Source organism: Alexandromys fortis, unplaced genomic scaffold (genome assembly GCF_014885135.2).
Source record: "Alexandromys fortis isolate MF-2015 unplaced genomic scaffold, M_Fortis_MF-2015_v1.1 scaffold_2_1_26212458, whole genome shotgun sequence".
Taxonomy (NCBI): domain Eukaryota; kingdom Metazoa; phylum Chordata; class Mammalia; order Rodentia; family Cricetidae; genus Alexandromys; species Alexandromys fortis.
The window spans coordinates 18,666,781-18,684,967 of record NW_026067930.1 but is presented as its reverse complement, the minus strand read 5'-3'; the positions used below and the strand labels follow the sequence as shown (position 1 = coordinate 18,684,967).

General features: G+C 41.8%; 1 protein-coding gene across 1 annotated transcript in view; it reads right to left on the bottom strand.

The window, feature by feature from the left end:
• Enpp2 (ectonucleotide pyrophosphatase/phosphodiesterase 2) overlaps window positions 1-18,187 on the bottom strand; it is a 79,618-nt gene that overhangs the window by 25,395 nt on the left and 36,036 nt on the right. The window contains exons 12-17 of the mRNA XM_050145223.1: window positions 17,379-17,451; window positions 12,742-12,897; window positions 10,615-10,723; window positions 4,848-4,973; window positions 1,371-1,402; window positions 532-659 (exon numbers count right to left, since the gene is read on the bottom strand). Of these exons, the coding sequence (XP_050001180.1) occupies window positions 532-659; window positions 1,371-1,402; window positions 4,848-4,973; window positions 10,615-10,723; window positions 12,742-12,897; window positions 17,379-17,451 (624 nt within the window). The remainder of the gene's footprint in view (window positions 1-531; window positions 660-1,370; window positions 1,403-4,847; window positions 4,974-10,614; window positions 10,724-12,741; window positions 12,898-17,378; window positions 17,452-18,187) is intronic.

The following is an 18,187-nucleotide window of genomic DNA, read 5'->3' as shown; positions in this document are numbered from 1 at the left end:
TTCTAGGTCTTCCTAAAAATGACTAAATCTGCGGTCATTGACTCTTTAGAAGTGGCAGAAGTCCCAGCTCTGCATCAGATCCGAAAGCAAAGGGTGGTTGGTTCTCATGATCTGGGAGAGCCTTCTGGAGTTCAGAAGAAGGCAGACATCAGTTGTGTTTTAAGCAATGTAAAACATGTCCACAGCAACAGAGGTTTCAAGACTAACATTTCCAGGGACTTTCTACAAACACAGCTATAGGCAATCATGTCAACCAAGACCACATCAGCAAGGCCTTAGTTGTATTTCGAGTTGTTCAAGCAGAAAAAAAATATCCAGACTGTCTCCATAAAACTTGTGCACAGAAATTTATGAGAAAAGACCAAGAAACTTGAGATGTATTGTTTCTCGTCTCATAGATTATTTACTATACAAAAATTTCCAAATGAGATTATTTCCAATCCAGATTTTTGTTAATAAAGACCAAGAACCAAAGGGTTCCCAGATGACAGGAAAGTGCTTGAAAAGACAGACACAGGCTCCCCATTTTACCTTGCAATGTGCCATCTACGATCCACCAGCAGATGGATATCCTCGATTCTCCTGTTGTTGGCATAATGCAAACGTTTGGGAAGGTGCTGTTTCATGTAAGGCTTAAAGTGCTGATCGGGTTTTTTACACTGAAATACAAGTGAATATTGGTGTTACAGAGGGATGTTTTCTACCAAAAAAAAATCTTAGCTAGTCTGTGTCCTGAGAGTTGAAGGCAGTGTTAGTCCAACAAGAAGACAGTTAGTGAATAAATGGAATTTGCTATCCCCTATTAAATAATTTATGCTACAAGCAAATAGGTTCCAAGGGAGGTAGACAGTTATAGAAAGAGATCAGAGGTTATCAGAGAACCTGGGGTATTTTTGAGATAAATTCCTGACTCTTGAGCCCAAAACTGTGGGTGGTTCCAAACTCAAGGCTTTCCCCCACTTGCCTCAAGTCAAGGAGAGGGAGAAAGAGTGGGAAGAGAGCAGAAGAGGCATACAGGCCTATCTGATGGGGTGTTCAAGCGCTTTGAAGTCTCTACCTGCGGGATGGAGGGGGCCTATAAGACGGGGACAGATCTGTTTCAGAGTGAGTGAAGAGCTGATTAATTATGAGCAAACACTTCTGAGCTTAATAGGAAGAACAAAGCTTCATTTTGTGTCATCACCAAGACCGTTGGGGAGTCTACAGTTGACCACGGGCCAGAAGTTTTGAAAGCTTAGGGGAAACAAATACACAGGACCGCAGGTCAGTGAGGAAATTGTTCCTAACCACCCACAGGGAAGGCAAACATGGGAAGGTGAGCGCATCGCAGCTGCTCCAAGGGCAGAGGCCTAGCGGTTTGCAACACTTACCGTAAGATTAGCAATAATGGCTTTAGGGTCATCTGTGCAAAGAAAGGGAGAAAAGTATCAAAACGCAATCATGAAGAGAGGTGATTTTTACAGCAAGAGACTTAACGCTTCCACCCCATTCAGTGTCGTGTTGAACGAATGCATAATTGAGTACAGGTGTTTAATACTTCAGCGACAGGGCGGGCAACAAGTAGCATGCATCCTGCAGCAATCTGCCCTGCAAGATGCAGGGCTCCTCACCTAGAAGGAAAGTCGGTCCTCCTCCCGCAGCACCAGGAGGACCGCCAGGTAACCTGCTTCAGCCTTTCCCAGCCGAGTCCTGTGCAGCACCCACTTGAGTTTGTGTGCAATTACATGTCAGGAACTGAGCTGGTCGTTTTCAGGGGTCTTTTATTAGCGTCATTTCCTGTTTCTCTGCAAGGTTTTGGAACAAGCAACCCTTTGCTGCAAGATGAGTTTCCTAAGGCAGCAAGCGAGCTGTTTCTGTGGTGACATCAGAGGTCTAATTACATAGGTGAGCACTCCTTTCCAGCTGCAGGCTCAAGTGTGTGCTGCCTTTTTTTCTTTTTTTTTTTTTCACAACCAGGAGACAAAGACTATTTCAGCCTACACTCAAATCAGCTTAAAGTACACCTATGTAAATGATGGGTGTGCCTGTGTGCCGGATCTTATTGTCGGGGTGCCCCTCGGTACAGACTGTGCGGAAAAAGAGATTGTAGGCCGCTTGGGTTTTTTTTTTTTTTTAAAGAAGAGGTTTGCCTCAATCTGTCATTATAGAATCAGGAGAAGAGGAAAAGCAGTACTCAGGAGAGATCCGGCTTTCCCAGGGCAGGCCTCCCAGGGGCAGAAACATCAGCGGAGCTTGTGCATATCCTTCGCTGCTGTAATCCCCAGGGCTTGGTGCTTAGTAAGCACTCAATAAACAATCAAACAATTGTTCATATTTGAGGGAAATGCGGGTTCCCTCAAAGTATACACATGCACACGCGAAATACTGTCTTCAGAACCTTAGTCCTAAAGCTCTGAAATCCAAAGGTAAAAGCGTTGATTCCATTCTACTTAGGTTTTAAGAGCTGCATTTCACGGAAAGCAAGCAATCACGGTAATAATAACTGAGTCCATGCTGTGCACCTATTTCTCTCTGAGAGCTTTGGGCCCTTTCTGTCTGATCATTCGTAAGGATGCCAGGATACAGGGGGCTATCAGAGGTCTCACTCAGCCAAGTGGTTTTAGAAGGTGTAGGATCTTGCACGAAGGAGCACAGCACAAGGTCCCAGGGAGCCAGCCACGCCCCGCACTTCTGCACTCATTGGCCTTGTGAATCACAGTCTTTCCAGAAACTAAACAGAATAAACCCTTGTCCTTTGATAGGTGAGAGCTGTGGTCTCAACTCTCCTAATGCTGCAACCGTTTAATGCAGTTCCTCATGTTGATGCAACTCATAAACTTATTTGTGTTGCTTCTTCATAACTGTAATTTTACTACTGTTATGAATCGCAATGTATTTTTGGAGATCGAGGTTTAAAAAGAGGGTTGTGACCCACAGGTCGAGAACTGCTGCTTTAAAGAAATTAACAACATGGAACAATCTCATCCTTAGGCACATCCCAGAAAATTCTTAGGAAATACCAGTGCTTCCGCTTTTACTGATCATCACTTCATCCTACCCAGACCATTTTGAATGAGAATTAAGGATCAGCAAGTGGGGTTGGCCAGATGGTTCAGCCAGTAAAATACTTGCCACCATGCCTGACAACCTGAGTTTCATTCCCAGGACCAAAATGTTAGAGGGAAAAACTAATTCCCACAAATTTTCTGTCCTCTGATCTCCACACAGAGGCGATGGCAAATGGCATTGTTGTATATCTATACATACATACGTATAAACACAATAAATAGATATAGTTAAAGTTTTTAAAAGAATCAGCAAATGCAGGTTCTAACCCTAGCTCTCCCTGCCATTTACGGCCACCTCTGAGCCAGTTCCTTCAACCCTTTCTCTGCCCTTGACTTCTACTGCCCATAAATAGAATGGCAATATATATCACACAAGGATACTGGAGGGACTTAATAAAATTGTGTTCGTATTCATCTGAGACAATGATAAAGCCAAGACTGCATCTTTGTATTCAACACAGAGCTTTGACTACAGATTAAACACAACGAAATTACATTTACACACTCTCTCATTCAATCATCCCACAACCCTTAGTCTATGCCTGAGGAAGCTGAGCCACAGTGCTGAAGAGGCTTGTCCAGTGTCTCAATGAGAACCTGGAAGAGCTGCAAAGCGAACAGCAGCATAAGGCCACCCTTGTATTCTTCGTTGCCCACCGCACTGTCTCTCCCCAAATGAATGGAGAGCACAAATATTTCATTATTGGTATTGTGATCCCAAAGGTCCCCAACAAGCTCATCTACGCAGTCTCCCCGTTACATTTACAGATGTCAGAAATGCTTTTTGAAATGAAGAAATGAACCTTCAAACCCAAGGGCTTAAATAAAGAGGTAAAGGCTCGGATCCAGTCCAAGGGAGCAAAGGTGCTGGGGCTACAAAGGACAGAAAAGGACATGGAAAAAAAGTAAGAAACACCAATATTTTGTTGATTTCACAACATTGACCCTGGAATACATCCCATTTGTGTTGACTTAAGGACATAGCTTAGGAAAAATTTAAGTTTCCAAAGCTTTGGGCTTGATGTCAGTGGTTTATTATTCTGAACATTCTATTTTAACGTAGCATGTCTGAAGTAAAACTATATATATTTAAAAACGAAGGATATAGGCTCATATGAAAATGCCCTATGTGACATAATGCCATGCACCACTAATATATACAATGATTTTTAAGAATTTAAAAGAGGATCCACATGGTTTTCAAAATCTAGACGGCAGTGAGACAGACTGAAGGTTTGTGTTAGTGGCATATCACACCCTCAACACGCAAAACAGGTTCAAACAAAGACTCATACTTCTTCTAGGTTTTTTGAATTTCCAATTTTTCAGAATAGTTAACACTCTAAGAATGTAGTATGTTTCCTCTCCTTTGCACTTTGAGAAAAGGAAAGAGCCAGGAGGTACTAGGGAACTTGAAGGTACGCATGTTGGTTCTGTCTACCGTGAAACTCTATCTTCACCAGAGGGATCAGTCTGTCCTTGATGCCAGAAAACTCACCCCTATAAATAGATATTTATGTTGTAAACATGCTTCAAATTAAGTGCGATTTCTATATGATAAAAATAAGAGCAAATGTTCGGTCACTGCTGCTCTGTGCCCAGAACCACTCTTGGTTCCTGTCCAGTTAACCAATTACCCATTGGTTAATGTTCACCAAGAATCTTCATAGATTACAAGTCTTTATCATCAGATGAGAAAAACTGAAGGCCAACTAAAATTTCTCTAGCTTCAGAGAACAAGCCTTTACCTTTTCCGTTGATTATTAGTTGAACTACTTAAGATTTGAAGAACCAACTTACACTTAGGATTATTGCTAAATTTGGATCGAATTCTTCCTAGCGTTCCAGGAACTAAAGTAATATCATCCACGTTAGTCAGATAGTTGCTCAAGAACTCGGTTCTGTCACAGGTCACGTCTTCCATTCCTACGGGGACAGAAAAACACACATACACACAGTTCTGTCAAATGGTATTAAAGTTGAAATCCTAAAACACCCAGACAGACACTGGAGGTAACATTCGAACATTGCTCTAATTAGATCATAGCAACTTAATAAGAGGGAACTTCACCTTGGAGATTGTTTTGAAATGACATTTTAAAGATGTATCTTTATAATCTTCCCCCAAATATTTTCATCTAACCATACCATCTCACATACAGGTTGAAAATATGTCAACTCAACTATTATTTTGAGTTATTGAGCAAGGACAGAAAGACAAAAAAGTCATGTTTGAGGGCCAGGGAGATGAGCGTGCTTGTCCCCAAGCCTGACCACCTGAGTTTGACCCTTGAAGCCTATTGTGGCACAGGGAAATAACAGACTACCACAAATTACATTCTGACCTCCTCATGAGTGCTACTCTCTTTATCTCTCTCTCATCTCATAGGCACACAATAAATAAATACATAAGTAAATATAAGAGTGCTTGAAAAACACAAGCTATTGACATTCATTATAAACAATATTCATTCCTTGGGGAGAGGGAACAGAAGAAGAGGAGGGAGGGGAACCTGTGGTTGGTATGTAAAATAAAATTTAGTTAAAAAAATAAATAAATAAATAAATAAATAAAAAATCTTAAAAAGAAAGCTATTTATTCTTTAAACATAGGTCCTATTGAGCTTGTGAAAGCCTAGGATCTCTACCCAATGGAAGGGGCAGACAGGAGACTGGAAGGTGAACACAGTCCTCAGGCAGGTCACAGGGTAGGTGGAGTTTTCAGCAAGTGTTTATGGCCTCTGTCTTAGTAAGGTTGGTCTTAGATCACAAGAATGGGCAGAATAAACAGTAAAGTCTATGTTCCCACTTAAAAATGAAGGCCAATGGTTGTGGCAGAGAAAGGTGTGACTGTGAATCTGAGGTCCCTGTATGAACAGAGGGACACAGATAAGGTGCGGAAGGCAGTAAGGTGGTCCTCAGGTCACAGGAGGTCATTCCACATCTGTAAAGTTCTTTATAATCACATTTAAGCTGTTCTCCTCAGTATACAATGAGCAATTTTTATACCAGAAAGTATTGATGTATAACTTTCCAGCAATACTAAACAGGAAAGATGTTAAACATTTCTAGAAATCAAAACATGGGAAACTACTAATGCCAACAAGTTGTTTATCACTCATCATAAAAAACAAACAAACAAACAAAAAAACAAACAAACCAAAAGTAGACCCTATTGCTTCAGGATTAGGGAGAGAGTGGCATAAACGACTGGAATTAGAAGCACTTTTCCTTCTCCTTTACAAAATGTTATTTCTAGGGCTGGGAAGATGGCTCTGTGCTTAAAAGTGCATAGTATTCTTGCAGGGGACTAGAGGTCAATTCTTAGACTGCTTTTCAAGGAGATTACAAGTGCCTGTTAACTCCAGCCCCACGGGGATCTGACACCTCTGGTCTCTGCCTGCACAGAAACATACGCTCACACACAAGCGCACATGCATGCACACACACACAAGCACACACGCACACGTACACACATATTTAAATTATGCCACTTCCTGTTCTTCTTCTGTCTAATATATCCCCATTCTTAAGGATAGAGCTGCAGCTCCTCACCCTATCTTCACTGTTGGCCTTGGGTGTGGCTGACAATAATGGCAGCAAGAAACGAGGGACAGAAAAACAAAGTCAGTTCAAATGGCCACCCAAAATGAAAAACAGGTTGTAAACAACGTAATTAGAACCGGAAGTTAGTATCTGCCGCACAGAAAAGGTCAAGTGAGGGATTTTTTTTTTAACCAACCAATATTCTTTCCCACTCTCAAATTTGTTTTCTGCCTTCTAGGGAGATTTTCAACATCTTGAAAACTAATTTAAATCTTTAGATTATAAACTCTAGCCACTCTAGAGAGCTAAATGTCATAGAAATCTTTATTAACATTTTTTAGAATTCCCATGTTGACCCAGAACAGCAGAAGTTTAACTCTCTGAAGTTCTAGTTATCTGGTTAGCAACAACCCAAAACATATCAATGGGAGATTCCAAAAACCAGTGACTTACAAACTTGAAACTGCTATTCTAAATTGCATAATGAAACTGATTGCTACCCTGTTCCATTCTGCTCAAGACGTAAGTCATACTTTTAGCCAGTGTGTCTGCACAGTAGTTAAGAGAGATCACATTCATATAGCTTTTTACAGCATGCTCTCCTAACTGATGTATTTTATCACTAGTGATTGTTGCTAATTTCTTAAATTGTATCTTATAATTACAAGTGTATCAGAAAAGGCAGACAGGTGTATCAGAAGAGTGCCAATTGCCATGGCAGACATGTACTAGGAGTCATAGAACAGATTTCTCCTGGGATCAGGAGAGACCACTGAACCGCCTTCCACAATCTAGTACAGTAATATCCTCTAAGATGGAAAATAAGTGATTCTATAGAGGGTCTTAAGGGTTTAAAGTAATGTAATCCAGAGTGGTCCAGATCTGGTAAAATTCCAGTTACCATTTCTGGTGACCCTGGCTCTGTCTCTTCTTCTCTGTCTAGATTTTTTCACTGCTGTTGGGCAGACATCATGGGCGGCTCTGCAGCACACATGGGGAGGTCAGAGCACAGCTCGATGGAGCCAGTCCTCTTTGCATCCTTTCACAGGTCCCATGGACTAACTCAAGTCAGCCGGCACACATCCTCACTGAACAATCTCACTGACTCTCTTTTAGTTTTTAATATCAACTAGCACAAAGGAGTGAAACATATTTTAATATAACACAATCATATTGCATTTTTTAAAAAGTCTTTTCTTTATTTTTTTTTTCCAGGACAGGGTTTCTCTGTGTAGTTTCAGCTGTCCTGGAACTCTCTCTGTAGACCAGGCTGGCCTCAAGCTCAAAGAGATCCTCCTGCCTCTGCCTCCTGAGTGCTGGGATTAAAGGCCTGCACCGCCACCACCCAGCATGTGTTTTCTTTTAACACTGAAACTTTCAACATGAAAACATTAAAATAATGAACAGCTGTGAGTTCTAGTAAACCTTTAACTCCAGAAAGGGAAATATCTCCACACACAGATGAACAGAAGATGGAAAGAATCTTCTATTCCTCCATTACACCTTCTATAGTTCCAACGCTGAGCAATCTCCCTAGGTTGCAGAGAGCATCAGGCAAATGTGCCCAGGATATCTCTAGAATCTACCTCCTTCCCTTCCCTCCAGACTGATGTCCCCTGTGTGGAATGTGGAGTTCATGTTTTCACTCTGCAGATGAGGGAACTGAGATTCGCAGAGGCAGATAGTGCAAGAGTCATGGTGCAACCTGAGCTCCACAGAAATCCATTCTGTCAAAGCCCAGGGCCTGCCTGAAATGCTAGGCAAGATGCCTTCCAAAAAAGAGGTACCCTGGCTTCCCAGAACCAATGGGTCCATTCGTTCTGGCAATCTTTACATTGAAAGAGGGTTCTACGCTGCGTGTGACCTTTATGGTGCTCCGACATGTGACTCACTAGGACCATCTGCTTCTTAGATGTCTGCCTCCAGCTTGTGAGTAAATGCTCTCCACACTTCTGGGCAACTTAAATTGAATTTAGTGTGTCACAAGCTCCCAATTTCCACCCTGTCTGCAGCTTTCCACTAAGCCAGACTCGTAGAGAATGATCTTACAGAGGGTGTCATTTAATCCACTCAGGGAAGCAAGTTAGCGCCCGCAAACCCCCACCCCTTGCCCAGTTTCTCAGATCTTCTAGAACGCTCTGGATATAAAATTTCAAGGACCAAAATATGACTCAGGAGACTCACTAACTAGTAATAACAGAACTGTGAAGAAGTCTACCACTTTGGAACTTTTATTTAAACGCTCTAGTAGACCTACTAGATGGAACAGCCCCAAATTCCAAGGTGGTTATTATAGTTCACAGTTTGATAGTTTCGGAACATAGATGGCACCCTCTAGAACTGAGTTTGCATGTCTATGAAAAGTACTGATCTCTGAAAATCAAGTTAGTAATAGTGAATATGCAGCTAGCTAGATTGCATAGTATTGGAAGGTGCTATGTAGGCTGCTGAGATAAAGAGTCAAACAGTCTTGCTCAGCTGTGAACCCAATGAATGGCAATGACCAGTGTGGCAAGATGCCTCTTGGGTGTAATCGTGGCATAAATGTGATGTGCGTAACCAATCACTCTCTGCTTGGGTTTCAGACACACTCTATAAGAGGAAGCACACGTCTGGTAGTGTAAATGTGGCCAAGAATACATGGCTGATGAACTTACAAGCCCCTACTTACAAGTGTAAGTAGGGGGTCGGCCTACTATTATTATTCAGCTAAGAGGACATAGTATCCAACTACCCCTCTAGAGTTGTGTTTCTATAGCCATAGGATAATGCAGCTTTCAGATCTCATCAGGGTGTGTTTTCTTTGTGCAATGGACAACCGTTAATGCAGAAACTCACAACTTGTCAAAACGCAAGAAAGTATCTGTGGCGTGCTCAGCCATAAACAGAACATCTATATCACGTCTCTTTCTCCGAGGCTCAGCGACCGTTGCAGGGTTAAAAGAGCATGAAAGCTAGAGACTGGAGCTGGGGCAAAAGAGAAACAGCGTCTTTTGGACATAACAGGATCACACTGCACTGATGAACTCACAGCACCTGTGATGGCCTGGACCAGACGAAGACAGTCAACACCCATGATGGAATGGAGAAGGAATCGTGAGCCTCCATTCTAACTGAAGAGCTATTGATAGTGGGTGAGTCCTAGGGGAGGGAAAGTTGGTTTTCTTTAAGGATGTGTGCCCTGGTAAGTCTACCATGTTCCAACAGATGGCCCCAGAGTCATAAATATATGGGTAGCTTAAACTGCACTTTAGTGGCTTATTTTTAAAAAAAAAAAAAAAAAAGGATATAAGGATGGGAGGAGTTGAGGAAGATTGAGTTGGATCTGGAAGGAGTTAGGCAGATGGTTGAGTGTGTGTGTGTGTGTGTGTGTGTGAGTGTGTGTGTGTGTGTAAAGAAAGAAGGGAGGGAGAGCAGGCCACTTCCTACACTACTTCTTTCTCTTAATGGTGTTCTGTCTTGAGGCTTTGAACTCCCCATGAGAACGCCAGGAAACCATTGACTTCACAGAGGCAAGAGACTATCACCTGCTATGCAGAAAGTCCCGGAGGAAGTCATTAATATCATGTATCAGATGTCTGCAACATTTCAATAGGAGACAGAGTTTTGCAGAAAGGCCTCTCCTACAAAGAACATGAGAATGCAGAAATATCTGGGTCTCTCTAATTGTTGTATCATGACCTAACTTCTTTCCCTATCCTGAAGTAATTAAAAAGAAAGAAAGAAATTAAGAACAGAACCTTGGATTCTGAGAGCAACGATTTTTTTTTCTCAGCATTCTAGGAAATTTCTATTATTTGTTCTGTTTGTTTGTTTGTTTGTTTTGTTTTGTTTGTTTGTTTGAGACAGGATTACTCTGTGTAGCCCTGGCTGTCCTAGAATTCATTCTGTAGACGGGGGTGGTCTCAAACCACAGAGATCCACCTACCTCTGCCTCCAGAGTGTTGGGATTAAAGGGCTGTGCTACCACCACCTTGCAAAACTTCTATCATAATAACAAAGAATAGAAATGAAGCCTTACCATGGTCTCCAACAAAGATAACATTCACACACCGATGCAGTTTGAGCTGTTTCAGTCCATCCATTAGCTGCCCCACGGTTTTGTCAATCTCCCTCAGGGGATTTGTCATCTGTAAAAAGCAAGTTAGTCCTCACAAACTTATTTATATATTTTTAACCTTTCGATTTCCATGGATCTTCTACCCTTAGAACATTCTGGAAAGAAAACTTCTGGCCCAGAGGCAGAGTTTTGTCTAGGGAATATTTCCCCACTATTTCCCACACCTTTTTTTAATGGAAAAAAAAATAAAAAACTCTCCTGATCCCATCCCTTTGTAAAGGTTTTGATGTGAAAATATCACAAATTGCTGAGGCAAATACTTTTTGATGCGCAAAATGGCTTTTCTAAAATGTAAACGCAGTCTTCAAGTCCAACAGTTTTAAGAGTGAATAGGAAAAGAAAAAAGAAAGAAAGAAAGAAAGAAAGAAAGAAAGAAAGAAAGAAAGAAAGGAGGAAAGGAGGAAAGGACTGAACAGATGGTCAGACAGAGAGTGGGAACCCTTGTTCCCTGTTTAAAATCACCCAACTTTGAACTATGTCAGAGAGAGAGAGAGAGAGAGGCTGAGGGATTCATAAAGCACTAAATTTAGAGATTAAAACCATCACCTTTTTCTGGGAAACAAATTAAGACATCATTAATAAAATAGGATTCATCCCTATTCCAAAGATCCTAAATGCCGACCTTAGAGAGCAACCAACTGCCTGCAAATGAAGCTGTCCTAAGGGCAGGTTACTGCTTCTCAACCTCCTCTTTACAAACAGATTAAATAAGAATCAACAAGAATCGTAACAAACAAAAACGAACCACAGAATGTGTTCTGTTTAGACTAATGAAATACAAACTCCCGATCGTTCTCCAAGGAACCTTTTCAAAGCCCAAGAAACTTAATCCACCATCTCCCACTGTATCTTCAACAGGAGTACTGAGCACCCACGCGTACGTCGGATCGCCTCCCTAGACTCATCTGACGACGAAACGGAAAGATTTTTATGAAACCTCATAGTTTAGGTGACTTTTACAACTTAGATAACAAACACACACACATACATCCAAGATAACCAAGATGAAAACAAGAGACCTGAGCATCAATTCCAATCAAATACATTATGGCCTCTGCCATTTGAATCTTCTCAGGTGATTCGAGACCTTTCCTTGTATCGTTTCATTCATGAAACGAGGCGGCAGCCTTTTCTCTTCATGACAGGCGTCAGCATTCCGAATCACAACTGAGAGCTGCAGAATGAGATGTGCCGCAAAACCTGAAGGGACTAACAGATGTGAGTCTAAGCTGTATTTGTCTGAGAGACACACACTGTCCTCCAAGATCCGTGTCTAGACATGGAAATACGAAATGCGTAACATATGTCTCTCCTTGGCTCGGAGCTATTTTCCCTTATTCCATGGGACAAGTCAGGTAAAACCCAGAACCTACTTCTTAGCCATCAGGTTCATAAAGAAGAATATGCCTCAGAGGAATTTGAAGGTTTTAGGGAAACCTTCAAATGAATAAGCAGAAGGTTCTTTTGAATGTAACTGTTAAAAGTAAATCTCGTTACCATCACTCTGAGAAAAACATGACGCCCTGTCTGGCCATCATTTTCTCTTTCCTGCTGTCTCAACTATTCTCCTGGCCACAAAGACCTCTGCTGGTCTCAGAAAGTAGACAACCACTCACATAAGTCAGCATTCTGTCGACTTCTAATCTACATTCTTGTAGAAAAAGAAAACCACACCCCACTACCTTCTGAGAATCTTCTCAAGAGGCAGCACCACAAGCCACAGTGAGGTTTTTTTTTTTTTCAAGCAGAAACAACAGCCCTCCAAGCTGTTCCTCCAGCTTGAATGGCAACATCCATGTGGAGTCAACTAACTTTAAAGAGGATAAAAGACTCCTTTATTTTTTTTCCTATTGTAAGGAGAGTTCAAGATGTCTTCACATCACCTTAACCCCTGATGGACCAGATGGCCCGGGACTCAAAGCCAAGGACCACAGCAGTTTTCCAAAACCTTACCCAGACTGTTTTCAAACCAAGGTACCAAAGGCAGACCTGCCCGACACAGAGGTTTGGAACAGCAGATCAACTTACTTTGTCCTGACGAGCTTCGGCTGCATAATGATCCGTCCTATGCAATTTCCTTCTTCTTTTCTTTGGAGGAGAAACTGGTCTTTCCTGTCTCCTCTTAGGGGCAACTTTCCTCTTAGGTCTCTTAGCCGGAGTAAGAGGTGAGCCATAACTACACTCCTGTGCTGGCGGATAGAGATGTCTGCACTCAGAAGTCGTCTGTCCCCCTGGGCCAGGTGGTAAAGCTCACACTTTCCCATCTGGGGTCAGCAGAGTCTGAGATAGAAACACTAAGTTCTCCTTACGGGAGAACGCATTGGGATGGGATGGGATTCAGGGCCCTCTATAGAGAGAAGCCTCTGACCTGGGTCTCATTGTGGTCCCAGCTTCATTGCTGACCACAGGATATGATTTCAGAGGATCTAGTCATGTGGGTGCTTTGGGCTGAAAAGCCCGTGTTTGGATACATCTGCAAGTGACATTAGGCAAACTGGATGACTCCTGGGCTGTAGACAGACTGTCCCTTGGTTACAGAAAGCTCTCTGTGCATAGAATACTAGCTTGTAACCAGAGTCAAAGTCCCTTGGTCACCTCAAGATGACAATGAGGTTCATGTAGGTGGTTGATGGACGTCTATCTAGTCACACATATATCAGAGGGCTCTCAGCTTGCATGCTCAACCAAGGACAAAATGAAACAAAAATAATAAAACAGTCCTCATGGGTCCTGAATGAACTCGTAAACATCAGGACTTTCGGCAGGAAAGAGGAGCACAGGACTGAGTGTTTAGAAATCCTCTTTGAAAATTCAAACTAGGAAAAGTGACTGAGATTTCTTCATCACGGTAAAGAGATGAAGAAAGGCTCCACTCAGAGTCTTGCTATGGGAAGCTGGCTCCCTGTCTGAGGCAACAGTGATTCCCTAAGTATTGTCTGGAAACCCAGAGAGCGGTAACATCTCACCACCAACTGAAGGAAGAGGCCCCGGTGCTGGAGAAAACCAGCCCCTGATTTGCTGATGGTGCAAGGTGAATCAAAGCAGCAGGCCCTGACGTCTACCTAGCTACCTTATCTCTTGGCAGGACTGTTCCAAGAGCCATTGGGGATGCAGGCAGGGGCAGAAAGACAAACAGCGTTAGTGTCACCAAGGGGAACAACTGCCATGCGGTTGCTCCATTCCCAGGGCAAGCGAGCGGCTGCAGGAGCACCTCTCTTCTGTCTTACCCTCTCTCTCCGGCAGAGCAGTCGAAAGTCACAGCCCCGTAGACTTTGGTTTGCTTTGCTTCTAATGCTTCTAGTTTAGGCAAATCTCCATGAGAAGAGCAGGAAAAGGAAGAGGTTGTTTTTTTTTTTCCATGTCATGGTCACCGAGTACATTCCGCCAGCGCTCAAATCTACCCATCAAACTCTAGGCCATTTGCAAAAGACTCCAACATTCCAAAGATGCCCAGAGAGAACCCTTCCAATTGCAGCAGGTTAGAGGAGCAGAGGGAACGGAGTTTAAGCCAACTGAGTTTTCATCCAGTCATTACAAAGGCATGTTTCTCTTTCTTCAAATGTTAGAGGTAGACGAAAGCTAAGTTTTTTCACTGACCAGCCATACTTCAGCCTGAATTTAGAAGTTTTAGCCTGAGGTTATTTAAAGGATCGGGGAGGGGGGTGCGATCGTCCCTGCTTTTCAGAAGGATTCTTTCCCATCTGAAGGTAGGGACCAGCCAGCCAAAGCTCTGCCTCTAGGCCCAGAAGAGCAGCCGAACAAGAGGTCACAGAGGAAGCAGAGGTCAAAGAGAAAAAAGATTGTGCCAATAATCAAAAGCAAGCATATTTTTGAACATTCACCATTACACTAGGAAACCAGGAGCAGCACGCCATTTCTCGAAACTGTTAGCCCCATGTTTGGCTGTCTCAGTTAACAGCTTTTGAGACTCACCCCGAAAAACAAGTGTACCCAACTATTAAGCAAACAAACCACAAACTTCAGTTGAATTTCTCTTACAGTGCCATATAGCTTTTTTCTAGTTAAAATTATTCCAATTAGATTTCAAGTGCAAGTGTTTTCTTATTATTTATAAAATGGTATGCATTTTAAGAAAATAACCTTTCCCCTAGTGTATAGTGCTCTCATGCATACTTAAGATCTATGAGGACACATGACTGTGTATGTTTACATATATATGTACATTTAAATGTACATTTATATGTTTATGATAAACATGTATATAAGCCATTCACACTTATGACTCAAGAAAGGTTTGACTGGCTTGCTTTGGTTTTATTTTAAAAGCACAAAACCATTTTGTCTTGATTTCAGTAGAAGTAACTAGAACCATATGAAAAATAGTTGAGCTGGGTGTGGTGGTGGCTCACACCTTTAAGCCCAACACTTGGAAGGTAGAGGCAGGCAGATCTCTGTGAGTTCGAGGTCACCCTGGTCTACAAAGTGAGTTTCGGGACAGTCAGGGCTGTTACATAAAGAACCCCTGTCTCAAAACAAAACAAAAGATAGTTAAAAGTCTGAAAATGTCCTTTTCTTTATGAGAAAAATGTGAGCAGGCTATCATATATTCTAAGATATGCAATTAATAATGTTTACCCAACAGATAGGGAAGAAAACGCCTGTTGCAAGCAGTATTAATACTGAAAAGAACACAGTGAGAATACTTACAACTCTTAGTGCAAAAATACTATGGGGAGAAAAGGCTTGTATGTTTATAAGCAATTATGGACATAGAAACCATCATTATACCAAATTAAAGCATTCTACATTTTGCTTCACTTAGCCATTGCTCAGCACTTCAGAACAACTGGGTTGTTTCTTACTCAAAATATACCTGCTTTCGCAAGGTGGCTGTAAGGAAACCACACACCTCACCAACCCAGAAATGTCCCTGGGAAAGAACACTTCCTGCTAAGCCATATGATTTAAGGTATCAAATGTGTGATAATTCATGTGTATTGTTAAGAGCCAGCTCTTGCCACATAGATGATGCTTCCTGTAATTTGAACATCGTTATTGATAGGTGGCTTCACTCATCCCCTCTTCTGTGGGAAGCTTAGCTGGTTCTGTGGGAAGAAGGTCTGGGAATCTAACACAATCCTTCATTTGCCAAGGAACTGAAACAGCCCCAAACATCTTTAAGCACTGGTCTCAACTTTCAGAAGAGTGGCCATATCAATATCAATTCCTGTTTTTTTTTTTCTTTTGAAGGATATTATCCAGACAAAGTTGACTTTTTAATAGAGCACATGGAACTAGTTAGGTGTTTAGTGGGGTGGATTTTTTTTTCATTTTAATAAAATCTGTTTCCGTTAGTTCATTTTAGATTAACTTAAAAAAATCTTCCCAAAGATAAAACAGCCATCCTTACTTTTTGTGTCTCATGTGTGCAGATCTTTATCTTGTTTTATCATTTGTGTTTCATAATAACGCAATAATGCTTGAACATCAAAAGGATAAAAGAGCCCAGGATTTAAAAGACTTCCGTGATTCAAAACCAACTATGAATGGGTTCACATAGTTACTAGTTTCTAGTGCTTAAAAAAAAAAAAAAAAAGACCAAACACTGAATTGATGTTAAAGCATTCAAAAATCCTTATGCCTTCTTCATATTCCCTGCCTTTGTTTAGACATAGAGCAAATTGTTTAAAGCTGCTTAAATCAAGACACGTTTGTCGCATCTCTGACACATCCGTGTGCTGAACATGGTGAATTTGGTTAGAGCCGCTGTGTCATCACGGGCTTCCAGGTACACAGCACCCACCAACAAAGGCTTTTTAAAATAATTTCCTCAGCTCAAATCAAGCTTCCCGTTGTTGTGGTAACCTCTGTGACCCATGGGGAAAAAAATAGAAAAAAATCTAAAATATTTTAAGATTCTGACTTGTAGACTTTGATCATGTTTCAAGTGATCTATCCTGAAATGTTAGGAAGAATTCCATCGCAGATGAATGAAAAACAGTAATAGACAACCATTTCCTGCACGTGACGTCACAGTGATCTGTACCTTACAAACAGATTGTCTTCTACTGGGATGGCAAGTGTGACCAGGGTGCCACCACCTCCACTAGTCACAGGCCTCCAATGGAGCATCTCTCTCATTTAAGAACTCAGTTTACCTTCGGGAGTGCATATGGTTCCACACTACGAACACATATGTCCAAATAAATACCCCACAAAATGTTTCTCTGCTATGCCGCATGTCAGGTTAATCACACATGCTCAGGCTAAAATAACTTCTCCTCAAAGAACTGTGTAAGCATTTGAAAGCTGTTAAACTCCAGTTGTGATGTCTTGCATCCCAGAGGTTTCATAGATCCCTCTGTCCTATCCCACGGGTGGCCAAATCCTGCACGTGGTTCCACTAATACCTTCACGGCTGAAAGTCCCCCCCCCCCGCCCCGTTCCCCATAATACCACGTTTAGGATATGTTTTTATACCAAGCAATCTGAAAGGAAGTTCCTGTAAGAGAAACAAGTATATTTAAGTTTTCATTGTTTTGATTTGTTTTGTTTTTAAGTTTCTGGTACTGAAATGATTTGATATTATTTATGTCTTGTAGGTTTGAAAACTCCCAGACTTCGCGCAAATCCTGAAGTAAGGTTTTGGAAATTCGGTGGCCTAGGAAGATGGGTTCTCCTCAGACAGATGATGAACTACTAACCTCAGGGCCAAAAGGGCCATATTTGTGTCCAGAGAAATCGGGCTGCTCAGAATAGAAGGCATAAACTGAGGGCCTGTGGGAAAATCAGAACCAGAGTCAAAGCCAAGCTACACAGAGCAACCTACAGCACACACATTATAAATAAATAAATAAATAAATAAATAAATAAATAAATAAATAAACCTTCAAGGGCACAGGAAGGTCGAGGGCACAGGAAGGCAGTGGGACAAAAATAAAGGAGGCAAAACATGATAGCTCATAATAACACATATGCAAATGCCATGATGAAGCCCATCACTCTGAATGCTGGTCTAAAAAATTAATTTAAAAGCAAAATCCTTCAAGTTTAGCTAGCCTCCCGCCCACTATTAGTATCACCATGGAAAATCTTACCTTCATTACTTCCTCACCCACCACCCTACCCCCCACACACACACACACACTGCTCCCCACTGGAGGAACTGCAGATTCCACTTCAAAGGATTAAAAGGCACAATGAAAAAAAAAAGATTGAGCATCACTGGGGACTCTGATCCTTCGATAGCAGAATACGGTGATCATCGCCACAGGCCACACAATCTGCAGACTGAGAGAACTGACTGTGTTCAGGGGATATTCAGCCTTCATGCCTTTCAATCGTCGAGCTGCTGCTGCTGGATTCCTTTATCAAAGCCTCAGGTCCACTGAAGCCACCGAGATTAACAGCTGGAGTCAGCCGTTTATTGAAATGGCCCCCAGAAACTCAAAACTTCTTAAAACATAAAGCTTAACAACCACAAGACTTTTAATAACATCAGTCCCTGGCTGTG